Below are 18,824 nucleotides of genomic sequence, written 5' to 3' on the forward strand. Positions count from 1 at the left end.
GTATAATAATAATAGGCATTATTACTGGCAGTGTTTAAAAAAAGAAAAAAGCCAATAATCACATTCCAAAAACTTTATTTCCATATCACAGCAAACATGCCCAACATTGACACATTTTGTTTCCGTAATTGCACTGTTTTGGTTTTCAGAAAGCAACATGAAACAAAAAAAACGGAAGCTCAGGATATCAAAAATATGTCAAGTCGTTACAGATTGAGCACCGTCAACGCTGTCTTTTCCCGAAAATTGTTAACGTAACGATCTGAAAGCGGGATACCCGTAAAAAAAATCAGACCCTCACTGGGTCTTGTATGCTAATCTGATGCTCTCATGTCTTTTTAAAAAATGGCCAACTGGCTTGCCTACTAAAAAAAATTGGTGCTGCTCGCTTAATGCTAATGCTAACTCACATTTCTTCACACCTTGCGCAACAGATTGAAAAGAAACAGTTCGTTTATACAGACAGTATCACACGACTCGCCATAATCTTTATCCTCTACGTAGAATAGCTCATATTAGTGATGTACTGATGAGGTCAGAGAAGCTTTGGTGTGTTATTATTAAGAGTAAACAGATTCGTGGAATTTCCATTCGGATCGAATGAACCTTGAGGCACCACTATACTTACTGTCAATCAAATATTGATTTTTGACACAATCAGTCACATTCACTCTTTGGGTCAAAGTTCAAGATGAATTGAAAATGGACTTCACAGCTTAATTTGACCTTTTGCCTTTAAAATGTGTGCGAACCAGGTCAGATTTTGGATTTTTTTTTTTGCATGACTTGTTCTTCCAAAAACATTTTTCATCCAAAATCTGAATACAGTGATACCTTGGCTTACGAACTGTGTAAGGCAAAAGTGTGTATCCCAAAAATTAATTTCCCATAGGAAACCATTAAAATGAGAATAATCCGTTCCCAGGTCCCCATAAAACATAATTTTCTACGTTCTAATTTTCTAAGCTACACAAAATATACCTTATTTTATGGATAATAAATGTGCTATGGTATTATAATTTAATAATTACACTGTACAGTATAATAAAGTCGTTTTATTTACCTTTGTGATGGTCATTGATGGCTTGATGGAATGGAATGGCCGCTTTCATCAGCATTAAACACTTGATGAGGAACGTAGCTGGGTTGATATTTTTGCATCAAGTGTACAGATGGCTTGTGCGGGTTATTTGTGGAGCCTGATTGATGAGAATTTTAACCTTGCAGTCTGAAACGAGTCCAACTTTCACTGTTTTCTATCCATTTTGTCACTCTCTCTCTGTCGTCTGCCTCCACTCACTGCTGGGTTCTTGACCAATCACGTGGCTTTAACCAAAGACTGGGGGCGGGGGATAGAGGACAAAAACAGTTGCCTGCCATTTTGTTGTGAGAAGAACGGGCTGGCTCGCGAACGACACATCACTCATTGTGGCAGCTGCGTGTGTATCCCGAAAAATAGTTCGTATGCCAATTTTCATAAATTTAATGTTCGTAAACCGAAAAAGTTCGTAAGCCAAGGGGTTCGTAAACCGAGGTATCACTGTATCCCTAAAAAATATGTGAGTACCGGATAAACTGTGAAACCTAGCTTCTTCAAAAATATGCATTTTCAGTCCGTAATATCCCATCAAGGCATCGTCACGACGCTAACGAAGGCACTTTAGCGTCGTAGCCATCGGCGTTGGCCGTAAGCTGCTGCAGTAGTTGGGCGTACAGGGCGACGCGGGCGAGCAGCGGCGTGTTCTTGTCGCAACGCAGCATCTTGGAGTAAATATTCTTGTAACTCTGAAGCAGCTCCTCGTCCTTTTTGCTGCACGTCAAGAAATGTTGTATGTCCAACAATTATTATTATTATTTTTATTATTATTTGGTGTATTTTAAAAAATGGCCACCTAAAAAAAAAAAGGTGCCGCTAGCTTAATGCTAATGCTAACTCGCATCGATGTCGCACTTCTACCACAGCTTAAGCAACAGATCCAAAAGAAACTGTTCGGCATGAATACAGACAGTATCACAGTACTCGCCATAGTCTTTATCCTCTGCGTCGAATAGCTGTGAGTTAAAGTGAGTTAAAAGTCGGAATTCATAGTTAAGTCGGAATTCAGAGTTAAATGTCGTAATTCTGGGTTAGAAGTCGGAATTCTGAGTTAAAGGTCGGAATTCTGAGTTAGAAGTTGGAATTCTGAGTTAAAGGTCAGAATTCTGAGTTAGAAGTCGTAATTTTGAGTTAGAAGTTGGAATTCTGAGTTAAAGGTCGGAATTCTGAGTTAAAAGTCGTAATTTTGAGTTAAAAGTCGGAATTCTGAGTTAAAGGTCGGAATTCTGAGTTAAAAGTCGTAATTTTGAGTTAAAAGTCGGAATTTTGAGTTAAAAGTCGGAATTCTGAGTTAAAAGTCGGAATTGTGAGTTAAAGTTATTTGCAGAGTGGGGTGCTCACCTGGGTTTGCGTTTAGCTTTCGTCATGATTTTGATTAGTTGCAGGAGCAGATCGGAGAAGCGCGACTCAAACAGAGCGGTCAGCTTGGTCACTTCATGGAAATTCAGTCCTGGCGTCGAAGATGCCGGAAAAGCCGCGTGACTTCCCTGCACACAAAAACACAGGTGAGTCCCTCAGCACCACCTGGTGAGTGCTTATAAATGAAATGAAATGTATTATTATTATTATTATTATTATTATTATTATTACTATAGCTGTAATTGGCAATCTATTACAATAATAATAAATAATACATTTCATTTATAAGTGCCTTTCAAAACTCTCAAGGACACTTTACAGTCACAAGATAAGAACTTTTTTTTGCGGGTGAGCAGCGGCAGCCATTCGCGCCAGCGTATTATTCGCATAACAAAACCAAATTTATTATTATTATTTAAATACATTGAAATGGGATTAATCCATTATGTAAATAGCATTAATGTGTGAAAAAAATAGATATACAATAATAACACATTTCATTTATAAGCGCTTTTCAAAACTCTCAAGGTTTACAGTCACAGAATACGTTTTTTTCTGTGGGTGAGCAGCGGCAACCAGAAGCGCCAGCGTTCACTCAACCCCGAAGTAACTCAAATAGATAGAAAACTAGCTAGCTAGCTATATAACTAATAGCTAGCTATTAGCTACCTAGCTATATAATTAACATTAATAATTAATTGATATAATAATAATAATACATTTCATTTCAAAACTCTCAAGGTCACTTTATAGTCACGGGATACGTTTTTGTTGTGAGTGAGCAGCGGCAGCCACACACGCCAGCGTTCACTCAACCCGGAATAACTCAAATATAGTGATACCTTGGCTTACAAACTTGATTGGTTCCCAGACAGAGTGTGTAAGGCGAAAAGTGTGTATGCCAAAAATTCATTTCCCATAGGAAACCATTAAAATGAGAATAATCCGCCAGCGTTCACTCAACCCAAATAGATAGAAAGCTAGCTAATAGCTAGCTAACAGCTAACCAGCCAGATACCTAGCTAGCTATTAGATAGCCAGCTAGATAGCTAATAGACAGCAAATAGCTAACTAGCTAGCCAGCTATTAAATAGCTAGATAGCTAGCCAGATAGACAGATAAATAAAAGGAAGTGAAGTGAGGAAATAAAATCCTGAAATTAAGTTTCCTGTTGATGACATCCAAAGAGTTAATCTTGAAAGTTTTTGCAAGTCAACCTCAGTCTGTTCTTCAAGCAGTTCTTTGTGAATAATCTGGAAGGCGCAGCGAGTCTCCGCCATGATCTCCAAAGCGGCAGTCAGGCTCTTTTGCTTAGCCGTGCTGCTGTTCTGAGCTAAGGGCGAGACACCAAAAAAAAATCATCATCATAATAATAATAATAATTAAAAAAATCACATTGAATTCAAACCGTCACGAGAAGGTAGATCGCCGTGGTAACGCACCCGCCATGGTGAATTCGGCGAAAGCCACCCTCTCCAATAAGGCGCGGAGAAGTTCGCAAGGCGCATCTTTCAGGCTGAGGAATAAATGGACGGCCTTGCTGTAGTGGAGCTCGGCCAGGCTGCGGTGGTGCTTCCTCAAGCGCTCGTCGCCTACCTGGATGGACGTTTGCGCACGTTAAATAATAATAATAATCATAATACATTTAATTTATAAGCGCCTTTCAAAACTCTCAAGGTCACTTTACTGTCACGGGATAAGTTTTTCTGTGGGTCAGCAGCGGCAGCCACACGCGCCAGCGTTCACTTAACCCGAAAGTAACTAGAAAGCCAGCTAGCCAGCTAGTAGATAGCGAATAGATAGCCAACAGATAGCTCGCTCTATAGTTAGGCACCTAGACAGCTATATAGCTAATAGCTAGTTAGCTAATACATTGATTGTCACTATTAAATACAGAGATAGAAAGCTAGCTAGCCAGCCAGCTAGTAGGTAGCTACGTGAACGCTGGCGCGTATGGCTGCCGCTGCTCACCCGCAGAAAAAACATCTTGTGACTGTAAAGTGTCCTTGAGAGATTTGAAAAGTGCTTATAAATAATAAAGGTATTCTGATTCTGATTCTGAAATGAAATGTATTATTTATTATCATTGTAATAGATATTCAATTACAGCATATAATAATAATAATAAAATAATAATAATAATAATAATAATACATTCCATTTATAAGTGCCTTTCAAAACTCAACAAACATGTTTTTTTCTGTGGGCGAGCAGCGGAAGTAACTCACATAGATAGAAAGCTAGCTAGCTAGCTAATAGATAGCCAATAGATCGTCAGCTATCTAGATAGATAGCTAATATGTAGCTAGCTAAATAGCCAGCCAGCCAGATGGCTAACGGATAGCTCTCTTTTTATATTAGGTAATTTACAATCAAGATGGCCGCCGTGCCGCCCGAAAACAGGCGGATAATTCATTTCGGAAGAATCGCTGTCTGAATTTAGTCACTGCTAAAAAATAACAAAATAAAAACACCTGCCATTATTTTATTAAATCCGGTCAATAATGACCAAAATAATAAACAAAAAAAACATGATGGAGTGGGTGGAGCTCAGCCGCAACCGAATGATGAAAAGCACCATCAAAAAATGGCTCCTTGGACAGACATGATTGGTTGAACGGAATTTTTATCTGTAATGCCGATATGCTTTGCTCACCTGATTCCGAAAACAGCTGTGGTACATGGACGCCAGTCGGTGGTGAATGGTCGCCGCCCTGTACTGGTACAGCAGCTGGCGAGCGGACTCGGTGTGCAGGTCGCAGTATTTGAGCGATTTCATCATGGCTTCCGTCACCTCCCGCTCAATCTAAATCATAATCATAATAATAATAAATTTCGGGAAAAAAATATGTGATTCATCAAAAAAGGAGGCCTCAAGCAATTTCGTGCAAATTTACCAGAGCTAGCTAGCTAGCTATTTAGCTGGCTACCTAGCTAGCTAGCTATTTGCTGTCTATTAGCTATCTAACTGGCTATGGAGCTGGCTATTTATTAGCTATCTAGCTAGCTAGGCATCTAGCTGGCTAGCTGTTAGCTAGCTATTAGCTAGCTAATTGTATTAGCTAGCTAACTGAATTATGAAATTTATTTAGTATTATTGTAATAGATAGCCAATTACAGCATATAATAATAATACATTTCATTCATAAGCGCCTTTCAAAACTCATGGTCACTTTACAGTCACCGGATACGTTTTTCTGGGGGTGAGTAGCGGCAGCCACACGCGCCAGTGTTCACTCAACTCGGAAGTGACTTAAATACATAGAAGGTTAGCTAGCTAGCTAATAGATAACTCATAGATAGTTAACTAGATAGTTGAACAACTCAAACAGGTAGAAAGTTAGCTAGCTAATAGATAACTGATAGATAGATAGCTAGATAGCTACTAGATAACTCATACATAGCTAGCTAGACAGTTGAATAACGCAAATAGGTAGAACGTTACTAGCTAGATAGCTAATAGATAACTCATAGATAGTTAGCTAGATAGTTGAATAACTCAAATAAGTACAAAGGTAGCTAGCTAGCTAATACAGTGATACCTTGGCATACGAACGCAATCAATCACCCTTTTGGGTCAAAGTTCAAGATGTTTTGTAATCCAAAACGACCTGTTCCGGAGCTTTCCTGGAGAGAGGCGCGTAGTCCTGGAGAAGCGTAGCCAGCGTGAAATACGTGGTGGAAAGCTCCCAGTTGACGCTGTCCCAAATTGGCTGGTGGTTCTCCCGGCAAGACAGCGACCTCATCGCACGCAAGTAGTAGTCGATGGCCTGGATAGTTTTCCCCAAAAGTGTTAAAGGACAACCGACGCTTTCCTAACTGACATCAGAAAAACGTTTTATAGCATCTATAATAATAATAATAATAATACATTTCATATATAAGCACCTTTCAAAACTCTCAAGGTCACTTTACAGTCACAGGATACGATTTTTTGTGGGTAAGCAGCGGCAGCCACACGTGCCAGCGTTCACTCATCCCGGAAGCTAGCTAGCTAATAGCCAGTTAATAGCGAGCCATCCAAATAGATAACTAATAGCTAGTGATGGGAAATCCCGCTCTTAAGGCTCCCAAATGGCTCCTCATTTTTTTTTTAATAAATTAATTTATGACCGAAAATAAAGTAAATTATATGTCAAACGAATTTCTCAAGTACAAACCAAAAAAGTACAATATATCAAAAAAGTACAATATATAATTTTTTTGATTATACGGCTCCCGATTAGGAGTGGGCTCCAGTCGTTCACATCCAAGATAAGAGCTGGTTCGTTCGCGAACGACACACCACTATTACCCAAAACAAAATGAGCTCGGAATTAGGCAGATTCAAAAAGTCCCGCCCCCTTGTTCGTGACATCACGGCAGGATACTCCTTCACAAACTGCCTTGCTCCAGAATCAAAACAATGGCTTCAGAGAGTTCAGATTGGGAGAAGATGCTTTCTTGATACTCATCCAGTTATGAATATGAGTCAAATAGTTCTGAAGAGGAAAGCATAAATGTTTGCCATCGATTAAAGGAGTCCTTCCGTATCAATTCCAGCCGTCTGGACTCCAATGTAGCGCTCAGAAAATGCACAAGATGGCGCATCAACTTCTCCGAATCTGAAGCCATTGTTTTGATTCTCGAGAGAAGCAAGACGTCCTGGCGTGACGTCACGAACAAGGGGGCGGGACCTTCTGAAACTCGCCATTTCGGGGTCATTTTGAAGGTCGTTTTGGGACACTTTAACTCATTTTTATTGGTGTTTTGCATTTGAAGAAGAGGGTGTGACCTTATGGTAGTAGAGAGCCTCCTCGGGGGAGAACTCCCCTCTGCTGTCGTCCACGGAAACGGCCGAGTGGGCTTGGGCGCAGATTCTCATCAACTTGCCCGTGTTGCAAAGTAGTAGCGCTTTGTTGGTGCTGTCACTGATGGCCTCAAAGTCTTTCATCCCCTTTTCGAAAAAGGCAAAGCTCTTTTTCCACATCTCCTGCTCGGCGGGCGATACCGACGTCTTGACTGCCGCCCCCACCCAAAAATAAAAATAAATCATAATAATAATCGTAAAATAAAATAACAATAATACAGTGATACCCCAGAAAGCTAGCTAGCCAGCTATTAAATAGCGAATAGCCAACAATTAGCTCACGAGATAGTTAGCCATGTAGATAGCTATATAGCTAATAGCTACCTAGCTAGTTAGCTAATACACTGACCGTCACCATTAAATACACAGATAGAAAGCTAGCTAGTAGATAGCTAATAGATAGCCAACATACAGCTAGCCACTTGATAACTATATAACTAAAAGATAGCTAGCTACATAGCTAGTTAGCTAATACACCGACTGTCACTGTTAAATACACAGACACAAAGCTAGCTAGCCAGCTAGTAGATAGCTAATAGATAGCCAACAGATAGCTAGCCACTTGATAACTATATAACTAAAAGATAGCTAGCTACATACCTAGTTAGATAATACACTTATTGTCACTATTAAATACTCAGTATATACAAAATACTCAATAGAAAACATTGATAAACTTCTGTTGATTTGGATTAATGAAAAACAGCTAGCAGGGGACAGTGTAAGTGAGGGTATTATCGCCGAAAAAGCACGGCAACTTCATTCGGATATCATCAAGAGGCAACTACATCAACGACCATCACTAAGGTAAATAAAACGACTTTATTATATAGTACTGTGCAGTTTATTTCTTTAATTACAGTACAATAGCACTTTAATTATACATAAAACAAGGTATATTTTGTGTGGTTTTAAGGCTTATTTAGTCGAAAATTATGTTTTATGGGGACCTGGAAACGGATTATTCTCATTTTTAATGGTTTCTTATGGGAAATAAATGTTTGGCTGACAAGCTTTTCGCCTTCCACACACTTTCTGGGAAGCAATGAAGTTCGTAAGCTGAGGTATCACTGTAAAAATAATAATAATAATAATCATCATCATAAAGTCACAGCGGATTGATAACGAGACACCTGACATCATGGGTCACCTTGTTCCGTCTGCATGGCCGCCGCCTGGTTCATATAGTAGACTCCCATCTCGTTGCGGATGTTCCCCAAGCGCTTCAGCACCTGCGCAAGCTGATCCGACCCGTCTTCCTTCAAGGCGGGCGAGACGAGCAGCTCGTAGGCGGCCTCGTAGCACTTGCTGCTCACAAACAGCTGGTACTCAAGATCGGTGGCCAGGTCGGTCGCCATGTTGAACGCTAACGGGTTTGAATTGGAAGTGTGAGGTACAGAGCAACGAGTAGGAGTCATAAATTAGCCACCACAGTGAGCCTTGCCTCTTAAAGGCACAACTTACATCAAATTTGGGCTGAAAATGAGTCATTCCAGTACCTCAGTTCTCTCATTTATAATGTCGGGAAGAAGTCCACCATTTAACGAGAGGTGGAAATGCGATTGCCGTATTTTTAGCTAGCTAGCTAGCTATGTTTGAAACAAACATAACTAGCTCTTTTTAACATACACGGTATAGACAGCTAGCTAGCTGGTGAGATAGATAGATAGATAGATAGATAGATAGATAGATAGATAGATAGATAGATAGATAGATAGATAGATAGATAGATAGATAGATAGATAGATAGATAGATAGATAGATAGATAGATAGATAGATAGATAGATAGATAGATAGATAGATAGAAAAACATATCTTTCAAACAAATTTTTGAAACAAACATAGCTAGGTAGCTACCTACGTTTGAAACCAATATAGGTAGCTAGCTATGTTTGACATACACTATATTGCTTGCTAGCTAGCTGGCGAGATGAATGGATGGATGGAAATCTAGATAAGATAAAGCTAGCTAAATAAATATATAGCAATCTCGCTAGCTACGATGGATGGATGGACAGAGAGCTCGCTAGTTACGAGAGATGGATAGCTCGCTAGTTACGATGGATAGTTCGCTTGTTACGATAGATAACTCGCTAGTTACGATAGAGCTAGTTAAGATAGATAGTTCGCTAGTTACAAAAGTTAGATACCTCGCTAGTTACAAAAGTTAGATACCTCGCTAGTTACGATCGATACAGATAGATAGCTCGATATGACGATAGATACAGATAGATAGATTAACAGACAGACAAATAGATGTTATAATATAGCTAGCTAGATAGCTAGCTAGCGAACCTTAAAGTGGTAGTCAGTATAGGCACGATACTGATACCCATGGCTATTTTAAACGATCAATACCAATAATTCTAAACATTTTAGGGGGGCCTCAGTCCACCAACTAAAACTTTATTGTACGGTCTTTGTGTTGAGATTGTGACAGTGTCGCTGACCCTGGCAGCTGCTCTCCCGATGCAGGCTGTGTAAGATCTCCTGGTCCTCTTTGGTCTGGTAGCTGTACTCCTCCTGGTACGCGGCTCTGTTGTTGGAATTCTGGGCTAACATCAGCTGGATGTCGCCGCACAGCGAGAGGCAGTGGCTGTGGAAAAGAAGCGCCTGCGGGTGGAGCGCGCCTTCGATCGCGCAATAGGCATCTGCGAGGGGAGGAAATGGTGATGCAATGACATTTCTTTTGCTGGATTTTGCTTTTAAGGACAACTGACATCAGAAAAACGTTTGATAGCATCTAAAATGCCCAAAACACGCAGGCTGATATTTTTAGTCAAATGCAAAACATGCACTTCATGCAAAAATGATTACAAGTGTCCCAAAACTGCCACAAAATGAGCTCGGAACTAGGGGAGATTCAGATAATCCCGCCCCCTTGTTCGTGATGTCACGCTAAGTCGTCTTGCCTTGCTCCAGAGTCAAAACAATGGCTTCAGAGAGTTCATATTCGGAGAAGATGCTTTGTTGTTATAATAATAATAATACATTTCATTTATAAGCGCCTTTCTAAACTCTCGAGGTCACTTTACAGTCACAGGATCAGTTTTTCTGTGGATGAGCAGCGGCAGCCACACGCGCCAGCGTTCACTCAACACGGAAATAACTCAAATAGATAGAAAACTAGCTATCTAGCTAATAGATAGCTAGCCAGCCAACTAGAACGATATACACTTACTCATCCAGTTATGAATACGATTCAAATAGTTCTGAAGAGGAAAGCATACATGTTTGCAATCGATTAAAGAAGTCCTTCCGTATCAATTCGAGCCGTCAGGACTCTAATGTAGCGTCCTAGAAAATGCACAAGATGGCGCACAAGCTCTGTTGGAAATGGGCTGATTTGTCTGCTGGGAATTTGTGTCAACTAGTATCAAATAGTAGTCTTGCGATTCACCATCGCGTTATGTATGTGTTTTCCTTCTAATTTCGCCATCAACACAAAGTTCTCAGACCAAACAAAGTACCCAAAATGCATTGTGTGTCGCTTTCTCGGTCAGGGGCGTTCCATCCGTGACGTCACTTCCGGCATCGTCATCAACTCGTAAACAAGACTTAAAAACGTAAAATATAGCTATATGCCGAGGAATATTTGTAAAATGCGCTCAGTAGAAGTCATTTCGAGTGATTTTACAAATTATGAATTCAACTTGTGTCGGTTGTCCTTTAAGCTAGCTTACCGTAGCTTTGCAGAGACAGTTTGATGTAGCGCAAAGCTCGGCCGTATTTCAGTAGGTTGGTGGCGGCGTCGGACAGCACGTAGTACGCTTTGGAGGCCTTGAGGAAAAGCTGCAGTTTCATCTGATGCTGCCAAGTGCCCGGAATCATCCCCGAGCGCGTCGGATGCTTCTGGTCCGCCTGCGAAAGCCCCACTGAGACCGACCAAGTGACGGGTAAGAACAAAAACAGTTTTCCACCATCTTGGTCAACATTATTGCGGTCGTGCCCAATTAGACGGTGACCTCTTTCAAGGAAAGGTGAGACGCCTTTTTCCACGGTGCTTCCGTCTTCATACTTGAGGGGGATGGGCGTGTTGGGGTCCACCGCCGGGAGTTCGCTCTCCTTCTTGACGCTGCTATCGACGGCTTTCAGACCCTGTGCGGTGTTATGAATCACAATCAGAATCATCTGCATTGGCCGAGTATGTAGAACACACAAGGAAAGAGGCATTATACAGTTATATAAGACTCGCTGGAAAAGGTGGTGAGCAGGGTGCGGAGGGTCCTGTAGGATTTTCTGCACTCGTTTTGATTCTTGCTTTTCCACAAAATATTGGCTCAAAATTTTTGGGTGTAAAATGTACTCAATATTTTACCTTAACTTTTACTCTGTTGATACTGTGGCTATTTTGTATTATTATTTTTCTTTTTGTTAAATGTATTGATATTTTTTTTCAAGGCGGAAAAAAATTCACAACATATTAACTAACTAAATTAAAAAAATAAAAAATAAAAAATAAAATAAATCAATAATAAATCAATAACGCATAACAAAAAAACCTACTAACTAAATTAATAAAAATAAATTTTAAAAAATTGTTGATTATTTCGCAAAAATGTACGAACTGCGGCTGTTAAAAACGCTTAATATCCCGCGGACTTGCCTTCAGTACATAGTTGAGGACATGTCTGCATCGCTCCTCTTTGTCATGTGAGATGGGGAAAGCGCAACCCGGCTGCAGAGAAAGACAAAAAATATATATCTTTAATATTTAACTCACAGGTGATGAAAAAAAATACATATTTCACAGACTCTGATCAGCTGAGTGGATTTATATTTCTCCGGAACAGAAAGTTCTCCGACAGAGCGGATGACCGCCACGGCTTTACTGGCGTCCTGCATCCGGCCTTGATTGTCCGAACTGCTGTCGTCGCTCTGCTCCTCCGGGTCGTCGTCGTCTTCCTCCTCGCGGTCATCGTTACTGTAGCTGTCCTCTGAGCCGCAAGCCCGGAATGACTCGCCTCCGTCGTCGTCGTCCCCCTGAGGTTCGTCGAGCTGGAAAAGCTCGGACAGCATGTAGTGGGCCGAGGCGATGATCTGCGTTGGGGGGGGGGGGGGGGGGGGTCGAAGAAGGTGAGATTGGGACGCATTTGTGGAGTTGTTACATTTCACAGGCAGCAAAGTGAGGAAAGGAAAGGAAGAAGTAGAAAAACAAAATCCGGTAGCATCCCTTGACAAAAAGAGATTGTCTCACATCTCCTGTCCCACATAAATCCGCTTCAGTTCCAAGCCGCGACAAAAGAAGTATACATTGATTGCTTTACACAACTGCATAGCTTTTATCTTAAATGAAATCTGTTTAGCTTCATGCTGGTAAATAATAAATAATAATTAAAAAACTAGAATTGTAAGAAATGACTGCTGCTTAATGCCTTTAAGTCCGTAGTATAAAATGTGGCAAAAACAGTTTCAAAAATGCTTGTCCAATTTAATAGTGCCATTTTTTTATAAAGGGCCGTACAATAGAATGAATGCTACTTTCCACAAATAAATTAATTTATAAATGAATGACCATAAATTAATAATAAATAATAAATAATAAATAATAAATAATAATGATAAATGATAAATAATCATGAGTCATGTGTCATGAGTCATAAATAATGAGTAATAAATAAATAATTAACTAAATAAATAAACAAATAATATTACATGAATAACTAATAATAAATAAAAATAAATAAATAATAAACAATAATAAATAATAGATTAATAATAAATAATAGATTACTAATAAATAATAGATTACTAATAAATAGATTAATAATGAATAAATAATGAATAAATAATGAATACATAATGAATAAATAATGAATAAATAATATATTAATAATAAATAATAATAATAATAATAATACATTTAATTTACAAGCGCCTTTCTGAACACTCAAAATAATAGATTAATAACAACTAGATTACTAATAAATAGATTAATAATGAATGAATAATGAATAAATAATGAATAAATAACAAATAAATATACAAATAGATACATAAATACACACAATAAAAAACTATAAATAGATTTGTTGTTTTTGTGGGTGAGTAGGCAGTAAAAAAAATAGCCGTGTCGCAACCATGGTTCTCCTTGACCAAACAAAAACACCCACCCCCTCCCACTTCACTTAAATGTCTGTTGAAAAACAACAACAACAACAACACTGCATAGTGACGGAAAGAAATGTAACCTGGGGGTGCCGATCCTCGTCCAGAAGTTTGATGCAGTTTAAAAGCAAAGTTCGAATAGTCCCGTAGTGCTTTCGGCTTTCTCGGGCCTTGAACATCAGGTTGCATGCCACTCTGAAGCGTAAAGCGTAAACCAGTCAGGCCAGTCATCGCGCTCCTTTTTTTAATTGAATCAAATGGACATTTTCCTACTTGTAAAGCAAAACAGCCACGGGAAGCGTGAAGGGATTGTGGCTCTTCTCCTCTTCGGCCTCCTCGCACAGCGTCGTCAGATCGTAAAGCTTGACAATGTCGCTCCCGCTAGCTAACGATACGAGACAGGCGATTGTTGGAAAAACAACATCAAAATTGGTGAGCATTTCAAAAGTGGATTCCCCTCCTGCGCTACCTTTGAAAAGCCAATAGGTGTGACCCTCTTTGGTGCAGTTGGACTTGAGGAAAGAAAGAATATTCTGAGCGATGTCTTTGACCACCCTGGTGGAAAAAGTCGAGTCCTCCAGATGGGGGATGTCCTCCGTTTTCATCATTTCGTATTTCTGACAAACGCAGATTCAAATGTAACAAATTCCGGTCGTCATAGGGACGCAAATTCCGACGCTTACCTGAACGATACCGTTGACGTGAAAGCACATGACCAACTCGGGGACGTTACACATGAGATTATCCAGCCAGTAGTCGATACCGGTCAGGATGTTGATGGGTTTGTTGTTGTCCCTGAGGACAAAAAACAAATAAAATAATAATCTTAAGACATTTTTGTCAAAATATCCCAAGAATAAAAAAATTATAGTGCACTTTTTAGCGGCGAGATTTAAATCCCAGACGTCAGAACCGACAATTCCAAAATCTGACCTGAGTTTGAGGCTGACAGCCGGATATCGCCCGCCTCCGAAAATCGGCATGTTGGAGCCGACCAGCATGTGAATGTCCTCAAAGGTCCACATGATATTTCGCACAAAGTCATTCCTTAAACCCTGTCAAGTTAAATAAATAAATAAATGAACAAAAGAATAAATACAAATAAATGAATAAATAAATAATAATAATAATAATAATAATACATTTGAAAAACGAGTAAATATGAATGAATAAATAAATAAATAAAATAACTAGATAAAAATAAAGAAATAGATGAATAAAATAAATAAATGAACTAACTAAATAAATACATAAATACATACATAAATAGATAAATACATAGATAAATAAATACATAAAAAAAATGAGTAGATATAAATAAATAAAAGAATGAATGAATAAATAAATAAATACATAAAAATAAGTCCATAAAAATAAATAAATAGATTAAGAAATAGATGAATAAAATAGATAAATACATGAACAAAATAAATAAATAAATACATAAATAAATAGATGAATAAAAAATAGATAGATAAATAGATAGATAAATAAAGACATTAAAAAACGAGTAGATATAAAGAAATGAATAAAGAAATACATAGATAAATAAAGAAATAAATAAACAGTTCGATGAATAAATAAAAATGAGTAGATAAAAATAAATAGATAAAGAAATAGATTAATAAAATAAACAAATAAATAAGTAAACAAACAAAATAATAAATAAATAAATAAAAACGGGTTGATAGAAATAAAGAAAGAAATGAATAAAATATAGAAATAAATGATCAAAATAAATAAACACACACAATAATAAATAGATAAATAGATATATAAATACATTAATTAAAAAACGAGTAGATATAAAGAAATGAATAAAGAAATAAATTGATAAATAAATGAATAAATAAATAAATAGATCGATAAATAAATAAAAATGAGCAGATAAAAATAAATAAAGAAATGAGCAGATAAAAATAAATATAGAAATATGAATGAATGAATGAATGAATGAATGAATGAATGAATGAATGAATGAATGGGCCATTCAATTCTGAATTGCAATCAATTCCGTTCGGACGAAAAGACCCGACCTGACTGTTTTCGCCTTCGTTAAAGAGCGCCGGCAGGTTTTGTTCTTGGGGTGCCGACGTCGCCTGGCCTAAAGCGAATTTGCTGGCCATGGGGACACGTCCCTAAAAAAACAAACACAAAAAAAAAGAAGTCACAAATTCATCCTGCATAAATAACACTCAACAGTATGGATAAAATAAATTAAAAGAAAATAGGGCCAAAAAAGATCTAAAATCATTGTGTCCAATGTCAAAGTATTGCTTTGCTGCCCTCTTGTGGCTTCATCAAGCAAAAGGAACTATGTTGAGGTGAAAAGCTTAATGTGACCCTCTATCCCCTAACCTGAGGCATCCATTTCATGTATATTTTCCTCTCTGGCAATGTGATTAGGTCATATCAAATGATCAATCGACCTGTTTACAAGCTGCCGACTCATCCGCGTCTGAGCTGGTGAAAGCGGTGGGCCACGACGAGCCGAACTCCCGCTCGCCGCACTCGTCGTCGTCGTTCAGGTTCTCCGCCGCCGGCTCGGCGGCGCAGTCGGCGTTAATACTGCCAAAAAATACACACCGATTGCCGATAAAACGAACGTACCCATGACGTGACATCTTCTCCTGATTGAATTACAAACGCACCCCTACTTACGAACATTCGACTTACGAACAACGCTATATATGAACATTTTTGTAGTAACTTGTGTAATATTCTCTCCAGTTATACATGTACATATCTTTATAGAGCATATATTTTATTAAATGTTTATTTTTCAGTACAAGACTTGAACATACTGATATGAACCTTAAACGTTGATATATACAGTAGATAGCTTGCTAGCTAGCTGGTATATCAGCTTGCTAGCTTATCCTGCTAGCTAGCTAGATGATATATCAGATAGCTATAGATCAGCTAGCAAGTTGATATATCAGTTAGCTATAGATCAGCTAGCTAGCTATATATATGTCAGCTCTCTGATATATCAACTAGCTAGCTGATATATCAGCTAGCTAGCTAGCGAGATGATATCTATCGAGCAGCTCCTGTATTTTGTTTTACTACTTCTTTCTTTCCTGTCCTCTTCCTTTCATAACTCAGCTGCTGTGTTACTTCCGGGCAGAGTGAACACTGGCGCTCATGGCTGCCGCTGCTCACCCGCACAAAAAAAAAAAAAAACCCTGAGACTGTAAAGTGTCCTTGAGAGTTTTGAAAGGCGCTTAGAAATTAAATGTATTATTATTTTTAATATTATATAAGTCTTAAACAGACATTCCATGCAAAATATAGCACTGAAGCAACTTAAGAACAAATTCAACTTACGAACGATTTGGACTTACGAACAATTTCAACTTACGAACGACCGTTCGGAACGCATCTCGTTCGTAAATTGGGCAGTGTCTGTAGTTGACAAACTCGCCTGTAGTAGAGGAACTTGGACAGGATGGCTTTCTGATACCAATGCTCTTTGCTCTTCTTTTTTCTCTGCCACTTCTGATCCATCAACCGCTGGTAAAACTCCTTCAACCACGTCCAATCGCCCGTCTACAACGCAGAACAAACTTTTTTTCCCCCTTCCAGACGCTACTTTCATGCTATCCCACAGACGGCCAGTCAAAATGTGGCCGATGGGCAAACGGAAAGACCTGCGAGGATCTCATGAAGAGCTCTTGAATGTCCAGCTCGTCCAAAAGGAGGGTGCGACCCACGCGATGGACGGCCATACTGACGTGCGATTTACTGTAAGGGATTTTCAACAGCTTCTTGATGTTCTGTCACAGGGGGGAGAAGGACGGTTAGCATAAACGACGTGTATACAGAGACGCTGAACTACCGTCACACTGACCTCTGAGTCTGACACGACGTCCACGTCATCCCCGATGCAGTCGATAAAGTCATACGCCATTCCAAAACTGTCATCAAAAAAAGCATTTGAGGCATGTTACATTCAGTCTCACGGAATAAAATGTGAGCACACGGGCAGATTATGTAACTACCGCCACATTCTGCTTGTCACTAAACATAACGGCCAACGGCCATTCGACATAAAATTGTCGTCTTTAAATAATGTGACTTTAGTGTTGTCACATTATTTGATTTTTGTTTTCTTTTTGACTTCAAGATGGCGCCGCGTGATTGGCTGCCTTTACAGCAGCTTTTGTATTTTGTATTTGCTGCTGTGATATCTAAATTTCTCCATTGTGAGACGAATAAAGGCATTTTTAAATACATTTTTACTTCAATTTTTATTGCTTTAGGTTTTCCACCTTGAAAACGGCTTGCCCTTGCTACTGGAGCCCAACACGGTGGTACCGGCAGTTCCCAGTTGGGCGTTCTCTCTGAGCCAGTTAGCGGGAGGCAGCTTGAGGTCGGTCTTCTCCTGCAGGAGGGCATACGTGCTAGCAGGTGGGGCGGCGCAGTACTTGACCACAGCGCAGCTCTTGATTTCACTGCTGCTGCTGCTACTTGCTGAGCATATCGCTGAGTCCTAAGAAGCAACCAGGCAAAATCAAACACAGGTGATGTTAGGACTTCAATGCATCCCACAATGCAACAACCAACGGTCACGGCGTATCGTGAAAATTGAAAAGTATTGATGGTTACAAGAAGAGCAATAAATCGATTGCACCAATAACACAAGTCAGATTACAAAACATACATTTATAAAGAAAATGCTTTGCTTGTATTAGTTTCAGAAAAATAATCAACTCAAACAACATTATATTACAACGTAATTGTGCAACACTTATTACCGAATTCCAATTCTGATGTTAATACCGTAATAACGAAAGAGAAAAGATGTAATAACAATGCACCTAAGTATCGTTCGAAAACTCGTTTTGATTTTAATTTTGAGTGACTCCAATGGTCACGCTATACAATATTATGGTGGGTGAATTATTGTCAACACAGTTTATAGGAAATATTTCTACGCACATGTTTGTTGTTGTCTCCCGTGGAGATATTTTCTTCCTGGGAATATTCCCCGGGCTCTGTGTGCCCATCTGACGAGCTCATACTAGACAGCCACGAAAACTAGTCGATGTTTCCCATGGAGCTGCCAACACACTTCAATCATCAATGGAGCTAAAGTTGACGTCTCCTAGCTTAGCAAGCGATAAACTGTTACACAACAACTGGAGATCGGACACGTTATGCATGCGGGGAGAATACCACGGGATTCGGGTCAACATTGAAGGAAAGTATTTCGTTTTGTGCTGTCAAACTTAAAAAAGTACAGTCGCGGAATTATAAATTTAGGGGTTCTCCTCCTCCCCCTAAGCGACCCCGACGATCCCATGACGAAACGCAACTTCCGGTTTTTCAAAAAATGATTTTGTTTAACAAAATGTTTATTCAAAATAAAGTAAAAAGATAGAAACTATAAAATACAAAATAATATA

General features: G+C 39.0%; 1 protein-coding gene across 1 annotated transcript; it reads right to left on the minus strand.

Moving 5' to 3' along the window:
• Positions 1-58: 58 nt before the first annotated feature.
• Positions 59-18,726, minus strand: edrf1 (erythroid differentiation regulatory factor 1). Its single transcript, XM_089012331.1, has 25 exons — positions 18,358-18,726; positions 17,688-17,908; positions 17,267-17,333; positions 17,067-17,192; positions 16,841-16,965; positions 15,843-15,981; positions 15,450-15,551; positions 14,347-14,468; positions 14,097-14,208; positions 13,883-14,030; positions 13,687-13,798; positions 13,497-13,608; positions 12,061-12,345; positions 11,912-11,983; positions 11,271-11,403; positions 10,989-11,180; positions 9,756-9,956; positions 8,455-8,670; positions 7,230-7,456; positions 6,067-6,225; positions 5,112-5,261; positions 3,898-4,051; positions 3,673-3,788; positions 2,438-2,583; positions 59-1,810 (listed from the first exon to the last, which is right to left on the minus strand). The coding sequence occupies exons 1-25, from the start codon at positions 18,436-18,438 to the stop codon at positions 1,639-1,641; spliced, it is 3,690 nt and encodes a 1,229-aa protein (XP_088868457.1). The 5' UTR covers positions 18,439-18,726; the 3' UTR covers positions 59-1,638.
• Positions 18,727-18,824: the final 98 nt, after the last annotated feature.

This window comes from Hippocampus bargibanti, linkage group LG13, assembly GCF_051943395.1.
Source record: "Hippocampus bargibanti isolate YZ-2025 linkage group LG13, ASM5194339v1, whole genome shotgun sequence".
In the NCBI taxonomy this organism is placed as follows: Eukaryota; Metazoa; Chordata; class Actinopteri; order Syngnathiformes; family Syngnathidae; genus Hippocampus; species Hippocampus bargibanti.

What these genes read in the sequence shown, in the direction of transcription:
- edrf1 (XM_089012331.1), bottom strand. Translation starts at nt 18,438, where the DNA reads ATGAGCTCGTCAGATGGGCACACAGAGCCCGGGGAATATTCCCAGGAA. An exon ending in GCTGTCAGCCTCAAACTCAG is followed by an intron (nt 14,209 to 14,346) that starts GTCAGATTTTGG and finishes TTTTGTCCTCAG; the next exon opens with GGACAACAACAAACCCATCA. An exon ending in GGCCATGCAGACGGAACAAG is followed by an intron (nt 7,457 to 8,454) that starts GTGACCCATGAT and finishes TGGGGGCGGCAG; the next exon opens with TCAAGACGTCGGTATCGCCC.